The sequence below is a fragment of the Plectropomus leopardus genome, chromosome 8, assembly GCF_008729295.1.
Source record: "Plectropomus leopardus isolate mb chromosome 8, YSFRI_Pleo_2.0, whole genome shotgun sequence".
Classification (NCBI taxonomy): Eukaryota; Metazoa; Chordata; class Actinopteri; order Perciformes; family Serranidae; genus Plectropomus; species Plectropomus leopardus.
In genome coordinates, this window is record NC_056470.1 from 32,517,735 (window position 1) to 32,539,294 (window position 21,560).

General features: G+C 37.4%; 1 protein-coding gene across 3 annotated transcripts in view; it reads right to left on the reverse strand.

Annotated features, from left to right (window-relative positions):
- Positions 1 to 1,664: 1,664 nt before the first annotated feature.
- The window catches only part of pkig (protein kinase (cAMP-dependent, catalytic) inhibitor gamma), a 34,000-nt gene continuing 14,104 nt past the window's right edge, over positions 1,665 to 21,560 (reverse strand). The window contains exons 1-3 of one of the 3 annotated variants that reach the window (XM_042491361.1): positions 21,214 to 21,423; positions 5,730 to 5,911; positions 1,665 to 2,376 (exon numbers count right to left, since the gene is read on the reverse strand). In XM_042491361.1, the coding sequence (XP_042347295.1) occupies positions 2,294 to 2,376; positions 5,730 to 5,911; positions 21,214 to 21,344 (396 nt within the window). In that variant the 5' untranslated portion in view covers positions 21,345 to 21,423 and the 3' untranslated portion in view covers positions 1,665 to 2,293. Of the gene's footprint in view, positions 2,377 to 5,729; positions 5,912 to 13,936; positions 14,070 to 21,213; positions 21,424 to 21,560 lie in introns of those variants that run through there. The other 2 variants (XM_042491364.1, XM_042491362.1) reach the window with 2 other exon arrangements.

A 21,560-nucleotide genomic window follows, 5' to 3' on the forward strand; every position in this document is an offset into this window, starting at 1 on the left:
AAGGTGTTCTTGAGATATTGTGTTCACGCGAATGAGACAGACAAGGCCACAGTGACCTTGACCTTTGACCTTTGACCAATCAAAATCAGTTCATCATGGAGTAAAAGTCGCCATTTGTGTTGAAAACTAGATGGAAGATGGACATACAGATGGACAGATAACCTGAAAACTTAGTGCCTCCGGCCACAGCTGGCAGCGGAGAGGCGTGAAAAGGGTAAAGTGACACGTAACGTGAAGTGACGGTGACCAGAGAGCTGAGTCAGGAGGTCAACAGTCCTCTGGTCTGAGGGACGACGCTGTCTCGCAGCCTGCGGTGCAGGAGCTCACGCTGCGGCGCCGTCTGCCAGTCGGCAGCAGGAGAAACAGCGTGAGGCTGCCGGGATGATTTTGGTGTCTTAAACAACTGGATAAATGAGACTCGGACTGCGCTGCGGGAGCTGTGTGGGAGTTTGTAAAAAGGATGTTTTGATAAACACATTTTTAATGATAAATTTCCACAACTTTGAGGCAAATTTTCAAGACCATATATCCCTGAAACAACCACTGATACTGCTTATCAGGTCTTTATCTCTGCTACATAACAGCTTTTTAAAATATATATTATTAAAAAAATTAATTCAGAACAGGATTTGGACTGAATATTCAAATACAGCTTTAAATAATTTTAATTTAAATGGCTGCATTTTGTATTTATTTACAGCATGCCTTAGAAGGTATATTTCTTTTTTAAAAAATAGGTGATTTTTTTCCTATTTTTAATGATTTAAAGAAATGATTAAAGAAAGAAAATGGTGGGTTTTTTTCTTTAAAGATTTTTGGGTGAATTTTTTCCATCTTCTTTGGTGATTTCTTTGTTACATTTTTTTTCATGTTTTCTAAAGAAAACATACCTGGCATGCATTCAAAGACATTTCTTTAAAGATTTTGGGCAGTTTGTTTTCTTTACAAATGTTCGGTGATTTTTGAAGAAAATGTTCTTCTTTAAAAAGTACATTTTTGGGAATTTCTTTTTTTACTTAAAATCTTTTTGACAAATTTTTTTTCTACTTTTTTGATGATTTTTTAAAGTAAGAAAGTTTTTTTTTCTTTAAACCACCAAAAATCACACCATTTATCACAGCCAGAAACTGTAAAAAAACATCATGTTAAAATACAGATTTATGAAACAAAATTCCAAGACTCTGAGAAAAAGTTTTCTTCACAAATTCAAGGTAACACGCAGTGAGTAACTGATATATGAATGGTCATTTTGCAGGTGAAGTATTATATAGTAGTATAAGTATATATTGTAAGTATCTTCACTTTAATATAAAGTCTCTGTAGCGGAGAGTTTTTTGATGATTAATATTAAAGAGGGAATTATCTAAAGGCCGACACCAAGAGAAATCCAGGCTTTATGGATAAAAGCTCTGTCACCTTCTGCTTCTTCATATATATGTAGAGATAAATGGGAACACTGGGACCATGCTAGGTGGAAATATAAACACTGACTTCCTGTGGCGACTCTTATGTACACAAAAGCTGTATTCAATAATATTTATGGCTCTGGAAGAACTCGGCGCACTGAACTCATTAATCCCGTGTGACTCCTGTACCTGCCGCGTTCCTCCGAAACCTGCAAACTGTGAGAAGCTTATTAGGCCTGAAAACATACGATACAAAAGTTACAGTAATTCATAAGTATTTTATTACACAAAGAAAATTGCTATCACAAAGTTATCACTGAACATTTAAGCAATAAATATGAAGTCCGTACACGACAGTATAATGGTGACTATGTTTGTTACTGGAAAAAAAAAAGAAAAAAAGAGAAGGGACTCGACGATGAAAGTGAAGTGGGTCACAAACACACGCGAACACACAGAAATAAAATGACAAACAGATGATTATGAATACGCCCTCCGTGACACGGTTCCATATTAGGCTGGAACAATGTTTCGAGTGTTATAAATGAATTCTGTTCAGCTCAGTCCGTCTCTCACAGGCACGACGCCAAAGTTTCTGTGCTTTCTTGTCTCGTCGGGAATATGAACGACTAACAGAGAACGAAGCAGCATCTCAATTGTCAGTTTCTACTCTGCTCTGCTCCGCGTGTTACAATCTGATCCGATGAAAAGGCGAACATTTGGGCCCCTGAAGCTCCAAACAGGCTGGCAGTGAGCGTCCTCGTGTCCAGATGGGACAAACCAATAAACACTCCTTCTTCTCTGCATGTTTCCCCACTTTCACTTGCTTTCTCTCCACTTTTCGCTCCTTGGCTCTGCCCCCTCCCCCCTTCGGTCTCTGGCTGCGTTTAGGACGGGCCTCCGCCTCCCTGGGCGTCTTGGCTGGTGGAGCCCTCTGCCTCAGGGGCTGGGGAGGCCCCCGGGTCTCCCTCTGGAGGAAACGACAAAAAAAAAAAAATCACACAAAACATACAGTCAAAGATGTTTGTCAAGCTGAAAAGTTTAAAGGAGAAATAGGGCCAGGTTAAAGGAGGAAAAAAATCTTAGATTTAAACAGTAAAGTGATAATATCACCAGAATATATTAGTAATTTTTAAGAAAAAGTCAAACATTTTTCAAAAATGAAGCAATTTCATGAAAAAAAGGTTGCAAGACTATGTCATTGCATTTGTAAATTTACAAGAAAAAAGTCATATTACGTGATTAAACTCTTAATTTTATGAAAAAAGGCAACTGACCAGCTTTAATCAGCTACTTTTTTCTTGTAAATTGAGTTTAATCCCAAAATATTAAGACTTCATTTTCCCCGTAAATCTAAGAGTATAATCTTATAATATTACAACTTTTTTTCATGTAAATGTAAGTTTAATCTTGTCATATTACTAAATTTAATCTTGTATTTTTCTCAAAATTACGACTTTATTCTCATAATGTTATGACTTTAAAGTTGTAATTTTGAGAAAAGTCGTAATATTAAAAGATTAAACTTCAATTTATGAGATAAAAAGGTTACAAGAAAAAACTTGTCACTAAAAGTAAAAAGTATCTGCCCAGTTTTAATCTGCAAAAATTTACTTGTAAAAAACTTATTATATTATTATTATTATATCTAAGACCCCCCCCCTTGAAATGGCCCTTATCCTCCTTCACAACATAGAGTAAGTAAGTAATTAAAAAACTTTTGAATAGCGTTTTTCTTAAAGATGTCCCCAAGTGCTTTACAAACCAAAACGTTTGCCATGGAGACGGAGAAGCTCCTGTCAGAAAAACTGGATGAAAACCAGTCTAATGTTACTCCTGATATGCCAACACATTCATGTAGCCTCTTATTAAGGATATGAGACTACAAACAGGTGGTGCTGCTCAGAAAAAAATGCTTTAACATTCATTACAGCAGGCAATAAATCTGCTTTCAGGCTGCAGAAACAAAGAGGAAGGAACTACAACTTCCTGTAGCAACAGTGTCAGGCATGATATGAGATTATTTTCAAATTTAGAGGTTTCCCACCACACCAGTGTCGGAGAGAAACTCTGATTTATATTTGTCAGATTGGACGTCATGTCACGGGAAACTTGTCTCTGAGAGAAGAGAGGAAGTCGATTTAACGGACACAATAATCAGACGTGTTCCTCCTGACGACCTGACGCCGTGCTGAGAGCAGAGGAAGTGAAGGACGGTCCATCATTGTGCCGCCGTTACGACTTATTTCACTCTGACGCATCGAGGAACAACAATCAAACCTCAGAGAGCAAAAGCTGAGCAGCAGCACCTGTTTGCAGGTTGATATTCTGCAACAATAAAACACAAAAAAGGCCTTCTAGCTCTTGTACATCTTAACTAAGGAAATCTGCAACAAATTCTGGGCAAATTAAATTTTTTTCAAACTAGAGAATGTGAAATTATTCGGCCTTTTAAGCTCCAGCACAAAATGTATAACTCGTGGAAGAATTCAACAGTCACACGGACATTTTAGTGGGAACATTTTAGCACAAAAAATTACCAGTGCAGACTTTGGCAAAAGAAAAAGACTCATTTTGTCTTAATTGGAGAAAATCAAATATCATGATATTTTTGACCAAATATCTTAATATCCATATTGTGATGATGTTAATAATGTGAGTATTGGTGCTTCCACAAAATATTTACAAAGTCATAATATCCACATTACTGATATTTTTTTCTTTATCTATCAATTTAGTTAGATTTTTATGAAATTATAAAATTATATATTTATCTATTTTTCTATTATTATTTCTATTTATCAATTTGTATATTCATCTTTTTCTTCTTTATTTATTTATGTCTATAATTGTTATTATTTATAAAAATCTCACTAAGTGCGTAAACGTAAACAAACAGCGACAACAGTCTGGTAAACTGAGAAAATGACATCACTTTATGCAGCCTTTTAAAGCAAGATTACTTTCTATTTTCCATTACCCATCATTTAATATGATATCTGGTCTCATATCATAATATTCAGTATAATATCACGATATCACCCGGTGATAGTTATAGCTGGAATAAAGGTGCAAAAGAGGCAGAAACACCAAAACTGTAGAGTCGAGATAGAAAAGCGAAGAAAAGACTGAATTTTCCCGAGAGCTATGAATAAAATATACCTTCTCCTCCTCTTCTTGTAGTCCTGTGTGCTAGTTTTCCAATAACAATGAGTGTTGTAGAGGCATGGCTGGATCACAGAAAGGGCCGACTGGCCCCAAGTCCAGGGGCCAAAGGGCTCATGGGAGCCTAAACCACAGCTTCTGCGTAAAATCCTCACGATTTACGGCGCCGCGGTATCTGTTTATCCGCCAACGCTAAGATCCAACTGTTGACCCGAAGCTTCAACTCCACAGCAAAAATAATCAACACTTCCATCCTGAGACGAGCCGGGTCCTTCAAAATTAAAGCACCATGGGTCCCGCTCTGATTTGTTTAATTATAACTTTAGTTTGTTTTTTTTTTAATTTCGGCATAAAAATACTTTATTTAACCTTCTTGTAACTTTATTTTATTAAATGTTATTATAACAGTAGTGTATTCTACTTTATTATATAACGTAGCTACTTTAACTTTGTTGTAACAGCCTGTACTACGTCGAGTGGTACATTAGTTTAGAGGACATTTAAAAAAAAAAATACATATATATATATATATATAGTGTATCACAATATAGCCTTAAAATATTGCAATATTATTTGAAAGCCATATTGCCCAGCCCTATCCTAAACTGTATCCATGATTCATAATCAACTCTCTGACTAATGGACTAATCTAAGACTATTCTAAGTTTGTTCTAAATTTGTTTATATACACACAGATATATATTTAAATATATATATATATAGTATATTTATATTGCAGACACCAGTCACAAAGTGCTTCATAAACAAAATAAATATAAAAAACAAATAAATCAAAATCAAATCCAGATGAATTATATGGTGAAAGCAGATAAAAACACTGTCTGAACAGGAAGGTTTTTAACTGTTTTTTTAAAATGAATCCACTTAACATACAACTTAAAGATGGAGTGATATGAGACCGGTTATTGGACTGGGTAAGGAGCCGAGCAGCAGCATTTTGGATGGTTTGTAAACGGTGTAATGAGGATTTGTTGAGGCCGGTGAAAAGAGGATTGCAGTAGTCTAAGCTTGATGCATGTACAGAATCTCCATTTTGTTTCTTGATACTACAAACCTGAGTTTGGCTAAACTGACCCTCGGTCTTTATGCACACATGTATGCATGTTTATTCATGTATTCAGACGTGGGTTCACTGACCTGCAGCCTTCAGGTCCATCTCTGCCAGGTCTTTGGTCAGTTCACTGGTGCTGGCCGCTCCCTCTCCCTCGCCTGCGATGTCGGGCACTGCGTTCCTGCGGCCTGTGCGATCACAGTTGATGAAGTCTGAGTACGACGTCTCCACGTCCATCATCTGTCCATGACCAGCGCTCTCATTACACCTGCCAAGAGGGAGGAGGGGAGGCGCGTCAGATGGCTGCGGAGGTGTTGCAAGAAGCAAATAAATCACCCTGCTGTCTCCCTCCAGTGATCTGCAGGACCCGTGTGGAGGACGTATCGCTGTGCGCTGTGAATTTCTACTTCAGCAGAATCAACGTGACACGCAGGAATACTGGCTAAAGACTTTTAAAAACGTACCGCAAAGTGCTATTTAAGAGGCAACAGAGGATGACCAATGTACAGTGAGCAGAGAGGAGGCACTTTAGGAGCACTTCCAGCACCTGAAAGGCCGACAGCAGCTGAGAGAGTATTAATAAAAGGAGGATATGAAGGCGTTAATAATTCCTATTTCCGCACAGCGATTAATGGCACTCTCGACACCTCTGCTAATAGGTTGTCCTAATTACATCAGGAAAAACAAAAAGCCGCACCAAAGCTCTCACGGCTCTCACTTGCACAGTCATACTCCTCTAATAGAGTCCGTTTATCGGCCTATAGGTACTTACACAGCAAGGATTTAGATAAAAGGGGAGAGGTAGCTGGAAAAAGCTCTGATCAATATGGAAAAAGTAAAAGAGCATGAAACCATTCAAAGGACAAGCAGAGGAGCCCCAAATAAAAAAAAAGTAAGCAGAGCTCCCATTAGCCATTCATCCCTCTTCTGTTTCCTGTTCTCAGTCCATATTTAACTAGGTCATGGATCCTGCCAACCACTAAAACACTATACAGCTGGTGATTCCTCAGAGAGACCAGGACAAAAAAGAAGACTGCTCCAGAAAACAAGAAAGACAGAACAGTATGGAGGCTCATTTCTGCCAATTTAATGAGGAAAAAAAAATCCTGTGAGTCATTTTCATGAGTTGGTATCTCCAACTAATGAGGAAGTTTCTTTAAATGAGAAACTTTCTGACAGTAATTATCTCAAAATATACTTAGTTTCTCAAAATGAGAAATGCTCTAAAAAATTTGACTTTTTCCATCTCATAAAGTTAGTATCGCAAAATAATGACTTGGTCTTCTCAAGTCTCCCAAAATAAAGATTTTGTATCTCAAAATAATGAGAAACATTCTCAAAATGCAACATTTTCTCAAAATGATTTTAAGCACTATGGTGTGAAAATTTCTCAAAATGAGAAACTTTTTAATAATAAATGACTCAAAATAACGAGTTAGTATCCTAAAATATTGAGTTAATATCTCAAAATTATTCCCAAAATGATACATTTTCTCAAAATAATCTAATCTTAAAATAATTAGTTTCTTAAAAATATAGATTTGATGTCTAAAATATTATGTTAGTATTTCAAAATAATGATGAAACTTTCTCAAATAACAATATAATATAATAACTTTTTTCTTCTAAAAATAACAAGTCAGTATCTCAAAATAATGACAAACTTTCCAAAAATAATGACGTATTCATTGCAAAATAATGGCAGTACCTTTAAATAAAGAGCAACTTTCTCAAAATGAAAAAGTTTATAAAAACAATGTTAGCACGTCAAAATGATAGTTCTTATAATGACCTTCTATCTCAAAATAATAAGTTAGTATCTCATGAGAACAAGGCAGTATCTTAGAATGAGTCAGCAAAATAAAAATAAAGTATTTCAAAATAATGTGGAACTTTCTCAAAATAATGACTTTAATGCGTTTAATGTATCATTTAACTCATTATTTTGAGGAAGTTTCTCATTATAATGATTTGCGGTATTTTTATTCTTTTTTAAATCACATCGGCAGTAATGGGCTTCCATAGAAAAGAAAAAGATAATAAAGCAGCAGTAGGAAATCTTGCTCTGATGCAAATAAAAGAAAAAGAAACCGAGGCGGAGTATCAGAGTATAAAAGTCATCACAGCTGTTTCTCTCTCCAGATCAGAGCTCAGTCACTGCTGTGTACGAGCAGCATAACAAACTACATTACAGCTACACACACACACACACACACACACACACACACACACACCCTCTGATAAAACATGTAACACCACAGAACAGCTGAGCAGCTCAGCCACGAATCTCAAAGAAGCACGAGGGGGCTGAAGTCTCGAAGGGAAACCAGAGAAAGAATGAGAGAGGAATAAAAACGAGCTGGCAGACACGGCCGCGTCACGCTGACCCGGGGCCAGCCTGTTCCCAAACCCCTTTCACGCACATTCTTTTAATAAAACAGGTCCCACAATTGTTTTCTTATATGTGCAGTATGTGAGCCAAAGCCGTGCCAAACAGGAAGCAAACAGGGTCATTCCCGGAGAGGTCGCGAGCCACACAGACGTCGGCGACGCTGTTCGGGAATGTGAATTTCGCAGTGAAGGGCAAACTTTTAGGCCCTGTAGGTACGAGAGATACTTCAGGAAATGTCACTGAGTTCTGGGTTCGCTGGCATTTCCCAGAGTGCGTTTACTAAACACAAGAGCCACTCTGTGTTCCCGCCTGCAGACGGATGGCGGTGTGACCCTCTGATAGAGCGTCATCGAGACAGTCAGGCTGCGCAGTCATTAGAGAGACAAATCACGACGGGAAGCCGACGGCTCGCAGGTTCATTATTACGCCCTCAGTACTATCTTTTCCTCAACCTTTAGTTCAAACACCTAAAACTCTCACCAACTAACTAATTAATGCCAACGATAAGAGGAAAATATCTAATTATGATTTTTCGGTCTGATTTAATTTGGCCCAGGTCTTTATTTGTGGTCTACATAGAAATGAAACAGAATGATACCTTTCATAAGCACAATTTTGCCTAATTTCTACAGAAAAAAATACAATTTTACTTCATTTTATTCAGATATTACAGTAGTGGTAAATTTGACATTAATCAATAATATTTAAATTAAAAATCAATTAAATTCAACAATGCAACAGATGCATAGTTGGACAGTCAACTTAGGATAAAAAAAGTCTGAGGAAATTTGAGGAAAATATCAAATTGTGATTTTTCTCACCAAATTTGATCGTGATAAATTTATATCCAGGCCTGTATTTGTGGCTTACGTCGTATTGAAACAGGATGATGCCATTTATAACCACACATTTATCTTATCTGTGCTATTTTTAGTTGAAAAAAAGGCATATTTTGCCTAATGTGACATGTTGACCTTTGTAACAAAGAATCTCTTCCTCACTGAAACACATGAACTCGCCTCCCGCCGAAGAAAAATAATTATTATTGTGGTAAACTGTGAAACCCGAGCAAATTGACCTAATTTCTGGAAAGACATGGAAAGAAGGTGATGAGGAGTTTAACAAAATATGGCCCATAAATGAGAAAGAATAAAAGAATTTAAAAAAAATTACAATTATTGGAAAATAAACAAAAAACATAAGAAATTAGTAAAAGGTGACAAGAAAATTTTCTGAAAAAAAGCAAAAGAAAAGTGAAAACAAATATATATTTATGTGTGTGTATATATATATATATATATATATATATATATATATACACACACACACACACACACAAATCATTTTCTAGACATTTTCCCCCTAGTTTTTTCATAATATCTAATGAGCCCCTCAGCTAATTTTCAGTTTGTTTGCTTTCATTTTTGTCACATTTTACACTTTTTTTTGTTATTTGTGGGACATTTCTTGCCAAGCTGCTCATTATCTTTCATCCCGTGTCAATCCAGGTGTCAAAGTGTTAACTCGCCCCTCCTGTGATATTAAATCAATGCATTTTCTATAAAAAATCTTTTAAAAAGATTTATCTGATCTATCTTTGACTCTAAAAACAAACAGCCAGCACAGGCTGTATCCCGTGCAGCAGTGACATCGTCTGTGTTGTGTTTGTCTTTTTCTACTCCACTGGCCCAGTTGTTACGCGGCTTATGGGACCTCCGTCTAATTGCCGTTTGTTTGTTTAATTAGTCCGCTTGCCTGCACATGTGGATCAGATCCTACCATGAGATCATTAACAGGTTTCCGTGGAGGGAGGATGGCGGTGGTGATGATGATGTTCTGCCTCCTGCTCTTCGGCACGTGTTTACACTCTGTCCGGTCTCAGCTGTGGTAAAGCTGATTAATGGCGCTGCAGTTTAAAATCACTTTAGGCCTCAGATATCCACAAAGCGCACTGCGATGATGGACTTGTTTTTGTGGCTCCGGCTGACTGAAGCCGCGTAGGCTGCTGTTGTTGTTCACCTGCTGTGATTTGTATAAATGCAAATGATGCAAATGATCATGTAAAGTGTCTCAGAGGCGAACGATCTGCAAAAACACTGATGACTTTCTGTGTGACTGAACTGATTGCTGCTCTTATTTATTCAGATGAATATGAGAACAATCATAAGCTCCATTCTAAGGATGCAACAAGCAATAATTTTATTTATAAATTTGAATGAAATTTTTAGTCTTCACTAAGGAGGTCAGTTTTAGTTCATTTTGCTTTCGATAACTTTACCACCATTTACCCGAAAACTAGCAGATTAATTAGAAAAAAAAGTAATAATTTTACAATGATAGAAAAATGATCAAAAAAAAAACATATCACATCGGAAAAGCTGAAGCCTGTGTTTAAGAGAGTTTTTATTTATCTATATTATTTAGAATGTTTTCGAAATGTTGATAAAACATGATAACTGCGTTTTCATTGAGGGATGTTATGCGACTTCTTTCGCGATAACATCCCAGTAACCATGGCGACAGATGTTACAAAAACATCAGCAGGTTTATTTCTATTGCAGCCACCACACTACCCGTCATTATTTCTAATCCAAGGTGATGTACGCGTGAGGGATTTCTGGGAGCTGATAGTCCACGATTTCACAGACGACCTGAGGATTCAAAACTTCCGGATGATCCACTCAACTTTTGAAGAGCTATGCAACGCAATCATGTGACCTAGAAAAGCCCAAAAAAGTGTTTCCATTGTAGTTTTGTGAACTATGGCTTTTTAGAATTGCGAGTAAAAAGTAGAGTTTTTTCCATTAGACGTATTTTATACTCGCAATTTCAATTTTTGTAATTTGAGGGTTAATGGAAACTCTAATGTTTGGGAATTTTGTTAATAAATGGCTCTAAAAATCGTTGCGGCTTTAATGTCAAGTTTCTTCACGGATGACATACATAATATATCCTCTTAAAAGGCGCATTGTAAATGTTATATATTTGACCCGTTACACACATATGATGCAAACTTTGCATCAGTCACAGTGCTCTTGTTGAAATATCACCAGATTCTCACCCCACATTCCAGGAAGTTATAACTTACAGCTCTTTTTCAAATGTGTGTCCTAGTTAAACAAAAAGGATGTCTTTATGTGAAAAGGCCAGGGCGTGCACACAGAGCGAAACTCGACACAGCTGCAGCTGGAAACACTACCACAAGACAAATGTCACAGGTGTGTATTTTCACCGAAGACAATAACAACTCAATCCTCAAAGGGAAATCGCTGCAGCTCGGCTCATGAGCTGAACTCTGCTTCGCCTCTCTTTTTTCCCCCTCCTCTCCTTCCTGCTCTGCTCTGTGTGTGTGGATCGCTTCCAATATGGGGATTCTCTCTACAAAAGTTATTTCAGAAACTGATTCAGATTCTGGTAAATCCTCTATTCTCAGGGAACGGAGCCGCATTGTCATATCGACACAAAAAGCTCTATAACCTCATTGTGAATGAAAGCACAGCTGCACAACAGCTGTCCATACTGAAATGACGAGTTTGAACATGAACGGTGACCACACTGGGCGAGGTGACATGTAACGCGAGAGCCTTTGAGATCACGGGGGGAATATGAGTCAGCACAGCCACTTACACTGGGCCCATTAGAGAGGCAGGCTCACTACTGTCCCGCCGGAGCCTTTTAAGCCTGATATGTGTGTAATAAACTCACATTATCTGCAATAACCCACACAAAGACTGGCTTCTTTGCTGATTTCAACGTCCATTAGGGCCGTCTACACAACCAATTTCAAGTCCGTCAACTAAGTCTGCTGCATTTATTGACGAGGCAAAAAGCCTCCACACTCCTCGTGGCAACTAAACTTTTCCACTGTCCTCTTTCAACCCAAAATACTTGATGCCCTGCCGTTGAGTTTGAAGTGATCGAGCTGACAGATTTCAGAAAGCAGCCAATTGGTGATTATTTTCAAACTGTTGTTTCTTTTCTTGATTCATCATTCGGTCTATCAAGTGTTGAAAAACAAAACATCAAGGTAAATTATCATTGAATCAATTCATTATTTTTTAAAAGCAAATATTTGCTGGTGTCAGGTTTTCAAATGAGAGAATTTTATGCTTTTCGTCATCATTAAGTGGCAAACTCCAGGGCTAAAAAAAAGGAAGCAGACGTTAAACTGCCAAAAACTGAAGTTCCTTGAATGGCCACTTGAGGCTGATTTCAGAAGTGAGTCTATACCCAGTTCATGCCACCCACAACCTGCAGGCGAGCATTTTGATTAGCTTGTGAAAGGGCAGGCAGATCATTAAGTGACAAAGCAATTGGGCTGTACCTGACTCAGAATTACACTAGTCAATTAGATTTGGCTGTTTAATACCAATACATAAAACATAAAAAATATAAAAACATACATAAAAAAATTAACAGAGGCGAACAATCTCAGTCGCCTGAGGGGTCTCTGACTGATCAAATCTATGACTTTTGAAGGGCAGCCTTACAAGGCAGCAACCTGAGTAAGTTATTGACAATAACTTACAGAGACAATATGCAATAGTCCACCTTCCACCTTCACTCTCTCTCGATATCTGTCTCAAACACACACAGCGAATAGCTTTATCATCAGCTCTGTTGCGCTTAAGGTTTTTCGTTATAAATCTTTTGACCAGTGAAATCAGTCTAAATCCGACATATTTAAATCTGTACGGTCATAACGTCCAATAAAAATCTCTGAATGCTCTGTGTCCACACCAAATCCATTAAATATGTCCTGTTTTACAGCATGTAAACAAACCACGTAGGATATATTATCTGTGCTTGAGATAATACTTAAGATGTAACCACTTAAAAAATGGCCACTTCTGGCTTCAAAAATCCAAGATGGTGATGGCCAAAAACCCAAACTCGAGGCTTCAAATAAGGGGTCCACAAACCTTTACATGGATGGATTACTGAACAGGCTCACCAGGCACAAGCCCAGGGGCCGAAACTGGCCTTCATCTGCAAAAGTCATTTGAAGAGACACGAATCGAACAAAAACAGACAAAAAGAGAACCACAACAACTATGAAATGGGGCAAAACAACAACAAAGAGATATGAAATGCCGACAAAACAATGCAATATGACTTTTTAAAGAGGCAAAACAACTACAAGGACACACTAAATGACCACAAAGAGACACAAAACAACAGATGCCAAACAACCAGATAATGTGTGTGTTTCCTTCTCCATATAGGAGGGTGGTGGGGCCCTTTGCATGTCAGTGCCCAGGGGCCCGATGTCTCATAATCCGCCCATGAGCCTATGAGTGATGTTACAGTGTCCATTATTTTATACAGTCTATGGTCGTCACACAAGATAAATGGAATATCTACAAAACAAGACGTCACCTTGAGCTTTAAACTGGTATTGTTCACCATCTTTCTGACAGTTTTTGATGAAAAATTACCAATAAATCAAGAAAGTAACCATCAGATTTATTGATAATGAAAATAATTGTTAGTTTCGGCTCTAAAACACTGCTCATCAAAGCGTCCCAATGTCCCTGGTGATGTATTCAAATTTCTTGTTTCAGTCGAACAGTCCAAAACCCGAAGATATTCAGTTCACGACGATATAAGACAGAGAGAAGCACCAAATCCTCACATTTGAGAAGCTGTAACCAGAGTATGTTGTGCTTTTTTTTCTTGAAATATATCCTAAGTGTTTAAATGACTTTTTAAACTCATATTTTTACTTTCTGACACTCTTCTTATCCAATTAAGCTCTCATGAAATGCTCTAAACCCTCCTTCATGAAACAAACTGCTGTCTTCATCAGCTCTCAGCTATTGCGGCTCTTGTGGTCGAACGACGCATGAAAAGGCGAATCAGAGATAAAGCAACAGTCAACAACAAACCGTCTTATCTCACCAAAGTGATCAGAGTTGCCTCCTCTCCTCTCAGGTGCCTACAGAGCAGAGCCAAACTGCTTCAGACAAATCCCTCCAAATCCATTCACCCTCCGGAGCGAAGCGTTACACGGCGAGAGCACCATAACACTGGTGTGCCTCAGCTCTTTTTGCCCTCCTGCTCACCGCCTCTCAGCCCCCGATAAATGTGGTCTGGGCACTGTCTGTTCACGTGATGTCAGCAGCTGCTCGGCTGACAGCGAGCCCACTTCAAACACAAGGGAGCTGTATTTCCTCGGCGGGATTAGCATTGTTGTTCCTCTCCGGCCTTCCTCTCATAAATAAATAAAAGCCCTGTCCATTCAACTCTGGTGTATATATTTGCCCTATATCCTTCCTGTTTTAATGGGACCCGGGGCTTGGGTGTGAAGGCCTGATTTCCCCTGGTGAAGTGAAACAGCCAGCTTTTGGTCCTCAGCTCGACAGCTCGAGCACATACAGATCTCTTCCAGGCTTCCTAAACTTAAGGCTAGTGGACCTTTTAAGGCTGTTTTAATGCCGCTTGAAATTTAAGACTAATTTTACAGTTACCAATATTGAAGAAAAAACATGAACCGACTTTCATAACTTAAGGTAAGGGGGGATTTGATTTTATTTTTTAATTATATATTGGAGCATAAAACATGACTCTTAGGTGATTTTAATGCAAATTATTAGGGTAAATTATTAATATATTAATCTATTTTTAAATTACCCCTTATTTTTAGGTTTTATAATGCAATGTCAAAAAAAAGATTCATAAAAATCCTACCTGAAGTTTTTTTTAATAGATTTTTGAAAAAAATGATTCAAGACAACTTAATGCCAATTAAGACCTTATTTTTTTAGCTTTTTAACACGTTTTTAGGATCCGAAGGAACTCCTCCACCTCGCTCTCATTTAGGGTTTCAAGCTAATTATAAAAGTAAGATATAGTGAAATTTAATGGAGTCTAGAAGCGAGGATTGCTTTAAGCAACCAGTTAAAACTTGGTTAGAATTCCTTTAATATTCATTGTTTAGGAGGTTTTTACCAGGAGCTAAATTATGCACAGAGGTCTCGTCTACAACAGCTGACCAGGTGATTGAAACCAGTAAAACAGGAATAAAGATGTTTAATGTCACATATCAGTGTCTCTCCTGCACTGTTTAGCACGTCTCAGATGATCACCTTTTTTTCTCAGATTACTTTATGTGCTCTCCTTATTTCTGATCCACACGTTTAAAATTTTTACCAGGAGCAGAATTATCCACAGGGGTCTTTTTCTCTACAAACAAACAGATCCTGTGATTTAAACAGGTAAAAACACTGAAGAAAGCAGTTTCACATTAGAAATGAACCACCATAAAGTGTGTGTCTTGTTTCTTTGTAGAAGAGGTGATGGCGACTTTTGCGTATCTCTGCCAAGGGGCACGTTTTCTCATATTTCGCCCATGATTCTGACGTAATGGGAAAAACACAACCTAGAAAACTAAACTAGAGAATGAAGATCCACTCCAAAACTGTCAATCCTATCATTGTGCAAAACAAGGCTTTAGAGGAAGCATTCAGTGTTGTGGACGCCACTGGAGGGACAGAAGCCGACATTAAGAGCAGGATCAATAAGGCCAGGGTGGTGTTTGACGCGCTCAGGAAGATCTGGAGCTTAAAACACATTACAACAAACACCAAGATACGCTTTTTAACTCCAGTGTGAAGCATGCTGTGTGGATCGAAGACATGGAGAACAACAAAACACACAATCAGCAGGCTGCAAAGTCATCAACAAACAATGAAGACCTGTGGAAAGGATCAGACCGGGAGAAGAGGTCGCCCCAAGAAAAGCCGTAGAAGTGGGGCAGAAATATCGAGGAGTGGGCTCAACTGGGGAGATCTGGAAGAAACTACCAACAACCGAGTGACATGAAAGTCACTTGTTAATGACCTATGCTGCTTTTAGGGTAAAGGACTGAAGTCACGTAAATCAATACACTAAAGAAAACATACTACAGTCATTACATTGACAACCCTTTTCATCAAATACACAGTGAGTCTGAACTCTTACCCTCAGGGACAAATCTTTTGTCCCATGTGTTGTCAAGGTGATAAATGACACGGAGACTCGTATCTGGGGACGGGGTGGTGATCCTGAGACTTCGCTGGAGGTTTTTGCACGTCATGAGAATTTGACATGAATATTTATTTATTCTAAATTATATCTGCTTGGCCAATTAGGTGCTGTATTTTCTTAAACTGGACAAAATTAGGCTGACCCTGTCTGGGACTTCGACTGCATTTCTAAAGACCTGGAATCCCTTTCTGTCATATGTCAATAGCTCAGCCTGCCAAATTATTTTGGACTGAACACAACAGTCTTGCTTTTCTAGCTTTATTTGATTTGCTTTCTTTTTATTCCCGCTTCCCTATTTATTTTCTTGTTTGTATTTGTAATTCATTTCATTTCTATTTTTTTTTTAATTATCTTTATTATTAACAATGTTGGTTTGTTTAATAATGTACTTGTCGGTGTCAATCTCAATTCTTTTATGGGGTATGTTCTGGGGGGGGTCATAAATAATAATTGTTTATTGAATAAATTTAAATTTTTAAAAAAAAATTCATTCATTTATTTTTTTTATTTTATGTTATTAGGGCATGTTTTTTATGTATTTTTTAAAATCTTTTATGTATTTTATGGTGAAACTGAAGGCAAATTTCCACATTTGTGGACAATAAAGTTTTCTTAAATTATATTCCATTTTTGCCAACATATCTCTCTAAATCCCACACGCTGGGCCTTTAGGTCACAGCAGAAGTCTCCATCTTCTCTGTCAGACATGCAGAATTATCACTGGTAACACTGGATACTCAATGCAATTTCCCATCACCTTCTCACCGAGCGCAGATAGCGAGGATGATCACTGCCACTCTCACATAATTGCCATCCTAAATGAGCGCGCTGAGCTCCTGCGCCTGAAGGCATTATGAATCAGCCGAGGAACAGGAGATAAGAAGCCTGACCGAGGCTATTAGCATCAGCTGCTGCGTGGAAAAGTCTTCAGTGAGCTAATGAATAAAACAAAAGGGCCCGGGCGAAAGGCTGCTTCTTCAGAAAGCTGCAGCCAAATCAAAAATCAATCAAGCTTCGGACAGATGATCTCGGCAGACCCACAGAGGAGCGGCAGAGTTGTGTTCCCCACTTCACAACTCGCAGCACTTCACAGATCAATTCCCCGCATTTGTCGTCTCTCATGAGAGATCAGCGATGAAGAAAAAATAAACATGAATGGCACTGCTCCAGAAACAGCTCCGCCATTAAGAAAAATGACGCTCGCTGTCTGATGTTGACAGCTGACATGCTGAGAAGACTTATTTGAATTATTGATTTATCCGCCAGTTATTTTCTCCATCAATCAATTTGTTGTTAAGTTTGATTTTCCCCTCATCGAAGTCATTTTACAATTTCCTAAAGCCCGAGCTGAGGGCTTCAGATGTTCTGCTTTGTCTCAACAATGGTCTAAAACTCAAATATATTCAGTTACAATGATATAAAAGAAAATACAGATAATCAATTTTGCAGTAAGACTGCAAGTACCGCATCTTTTCTATTATCAATAATTCTATGTATAATTCTCTTAATCGATTGATTTCATAGAACATGTGTCCATTATGACTTGCCTGAGCTCATACAAGCAACCCAAAATTTAAAAAAAAAAAAAAAAGTTTGCTGTCATAAAAGACAATAAAAATCAGAAAACATCCGAACTTGAAACAATAACAAAATTATTAAAACGCTCGCCTAATTGATCTATTGATTGGCTAATTGTTGCTATAATGTGCAGCATGATAATGGACATAATCTATACTTATAGTAGTGTTGTGTGTCAAAAATGTTGATATACGTAAATCAATTCTCAATATCTGAAAGGCTTCAATACTCATTATCCTCAGAATCAATACACCAGCTGCACTTTCTCTGCTACCAACCAGAAAAGAAGAGTCATCATTTTCATGTTACAGCCTTGTATATCTATCTTTTAAAAAAGATTTCGTTATTGCATCTTCAATCTCAACTGCCCTTGTAGAATTAAAATGGTCTTAAATATTGATATTTTTATACTCTATCAAAATGAAAATTCCTGTATCATGACACTAACTTATTGACAAACTGTATTTTAATATTCTGTTTTTATGATTATGAAGTGATTTGATTTAGGTTTTAGTGAAGTTCTTATGATAATTACTGATTTTAATATTTTATGGAATATTATGTATTTTAATATTTCTTTCAGTGTTGTTCAGTGATGCACTTTAACGCACTTTGGTAAAGCACTTTACACTGTGCACTTAATATCCAGAATAGCATTGTATTGTGTGGGACATCATTGTGCAGATTGAGAAGGCAAGACACAAGAACTTTGCTTGTTTTGTATTTTTAATATGATAAGATGCAAAAATTAAATTGAATCTGAATCTGATTCTAACATACATCATACAAAAGCAGGTTAATTTAACTTTAGAATGAAAATTTCCAGCGTGCTCGATTCTTTACAAACCTCAGATCGACTGTCTGCTCCCTGCAGGAGAAATTTCAGGCTACAGTCGGCTCGTACGGGATTAAAGAAGGTTAGAGATGCAACGAGGTGCCAAAGCAACATGAGCCTCAGTGGTCCGAAAATCAATTATAAACGTTACAGGCGGCCTGTGCGGTTAAGTGTCTGCTTGACTTTGTTCTCCAGTTTAGGAGGATCAGTGCGGCAGGTGGGCTGCTGACTTTTTCTTATCAGATATCTGCCACAGTTATAATGAAAAATGAAAACATAATCTGCATTTACTGTAGACAATTAACACCTACGTTCTTTATTTGTAGAGAATAGTATTGTTCAACTCTAGCGGTAAGATTTGCATTAAAATGTAACTTTTTTAACAGAAGGTGATCATTAAGTAATATATATATTATTTTTTTTTTATATATATTTCTAGACTGTTTGATATGGCACCTTATAATTTTATGTTACTGTTTTTGCACCTTTTTTAAAATCAAACTAGGGCCCTTGTTTTTTATTATCTTACATTTTAATATTTTTATATTTGCTATTATTTTTTTACTGTTGTATTGTTCTTTTGCTGCTTATACTGTACCTCACAGCTGCTGTAACACTGTGAATTTCCCCACTGTGGGACTAATAAAGGATTTTCTTATCTTATAAGCAATCTACAGGATTTTAAATGGCCAAAAATAAAAAGAACATATTTAGTTTAACTGGAGAAAATATCAAACACCTGAGTGTCACTAACAGAGTGAGAGGGATTTTATAGCTTCATTTGGCTTTGTTGTGCACACACTTATTCAATGACTTGTGTCTGAATAATGAGACCTGGAGGACACACTGAGACAGCGAGCGGTAATACAGAGGACGGGACCTTCAGGGAAAGCAGAAAGCAGCGGAGTGAAAGATGAAGCTGATTCCACTAAAGGGCAGCGAGATATAAAAAGGCTCCACTTGACAATAACGTGCTGACTATCACGCGGGAATTTTTTCTGTTTACCTGATAAATGTCACGCTGCGATATTTGTTTTCAAAATGGATTTAGGTTAGAAAATAGTGCAACATATTCTAGATGAAGGAAAGGGCACAGCAAGAGGTATAGATGTCAGTCGTCAACAATGTGGTGTAATCACGATCTGTGTTGCAAGAGAAGTGAGGCTCAGGAATTTGGGGGATTTTGGAAATGTTGCACACAGTGTAAAGTCTGACAAGTTATCTTACTTAAAATAATCTTGTAAACTGATTGCCGAGAAAAAAATGTAATATAACTATTAATCTTAATTTATGTTAACTTAAAATCTAATTGTCACATTTACTTAAAATTGAGTCATATTTACTTAATTTTGTGAAGTTCTTGCAACTTAAAATTGACAATTTAACTAAATTAATCTTTCCAAGTTTTGGCAACTTCAGTTTAACAGGCTTACTGTGCTATATGTTTGTATTACTAGTCAGTCATATTTGTATTTTCTTAAACATGTAAAAAAAAAAAAAAAATTTAAAAAAGTACTCACAAATCTCCTAACTTCAAATTCTCCAAAATCCCAAAGTCAGACTAGTGACTGTAAAATATGACAAGTTGATTAAAAAAATCTCTAAATAATCTTGGAAACTGATTGCTTTGGAAAGGGTGAACTATTAATCTAAATTTATGTTTACTGTAATTTTTAAGTTTACAAAAGATTTAGATACATTTATTTATTTTTCTGAAGTTGAAGTTATTGAGGTGGACACTGAAGGAACAGCCATCAGGAGAAATTTAGGGTTCAGTATTTTGCCAAAGGATACTTTGACATGTTGACTGGAGGACCCGAGGTTTGACCCGCTAACCTTACAAATAGAGGATGATGCACTTAAAAAATAAATAAATAAATAAATAAATAAATAAAAACAAATAAAAAAATAAAATAATAATTGAATTATTAATAAATAATAATTAATTTTAAAAAACATAATTTCATTTAAAAATATATTACAGAAAATGTATAAAAATTATTACATTTTCTCTCTCATTTTTAGGTAATTTTCTTTTACTTTTCACTAATTTCTTGCTCATTTTGGGGTCATTTCTCCTTTCATTGCTTATAGCCTATTTCCCATGTTTTTAAAGAAATCAAGCCTATTTCATTCAGCTTCAAAGGGTTAATTAGGGATCGCGTTGGAATCAGAGTGGCTTCATTCAGACTGAAGACATGTTGTCCATGCAAACAATTCTGCTGTCAAAGTATGTCTTTAAGAAAATATCAAATGATGTCACCAAGTGATCCCACCCAGATGACCACATCCCATTCACATGACCGGCCCCGTCACAGGAAGTCCTTTATGACTTCCAGTTAACACAAACCACACTGATGACTGCAGCTGGAGAGTAACACTGTAAAAATGTGTAAAAATGTATATATACGTACATATATATATATGTTTTTAATTAAAGACGACAGATCTCCTCTTTGTGACTCAAACTAGGAACCCAAAACAGCAGATTTGGTTAACCTACTAAGTCGACTCATCTGTTAAACAGATGGCAGGAGATAAACGCTGAAGAGACAGCTAATACTTCTACGTTCCCTTTTGTTAGCACAGCTCACTTAGCAACAGCTGGGTCGACTGATACCAGTTCTTGAGGCGTGGGAGCATCATGATGTCCCATATAAAACACAAACTACAACAAAAGGATCCCATACAGGAGGACCAGATGTCCATGTTTGGAGGTAAGTGAAGGTTACGTTACCAGAGAGGTGTTGGGTGCACACCACTGTGTCCCTTGTGTGTGTGATAGTGTCCCTGAGGCCCGAAAACTGCAAATAAGCTGTGATCGATCGATGCTTTCACAAGCAGCAGCAGAGACGAGTGTCCAGACATTCAGACACATGAGACGAGGAGTGTGCTGTCGCAGCGTGCCCTGCCTCCAGCTACAGGGAATCCCCTGCTCTGTGTGCGTCTGTGTGGGAAAAAAGGACGGGTGTATGACTGAGTCTCATCAACCGCCCATGATTCACAGCTGAGTCAGGAGCAGGTGCTTCGACTGGACGCGGAAATGAGACCGTGATTACCCCCCAGCCACGCCCACAAATATAA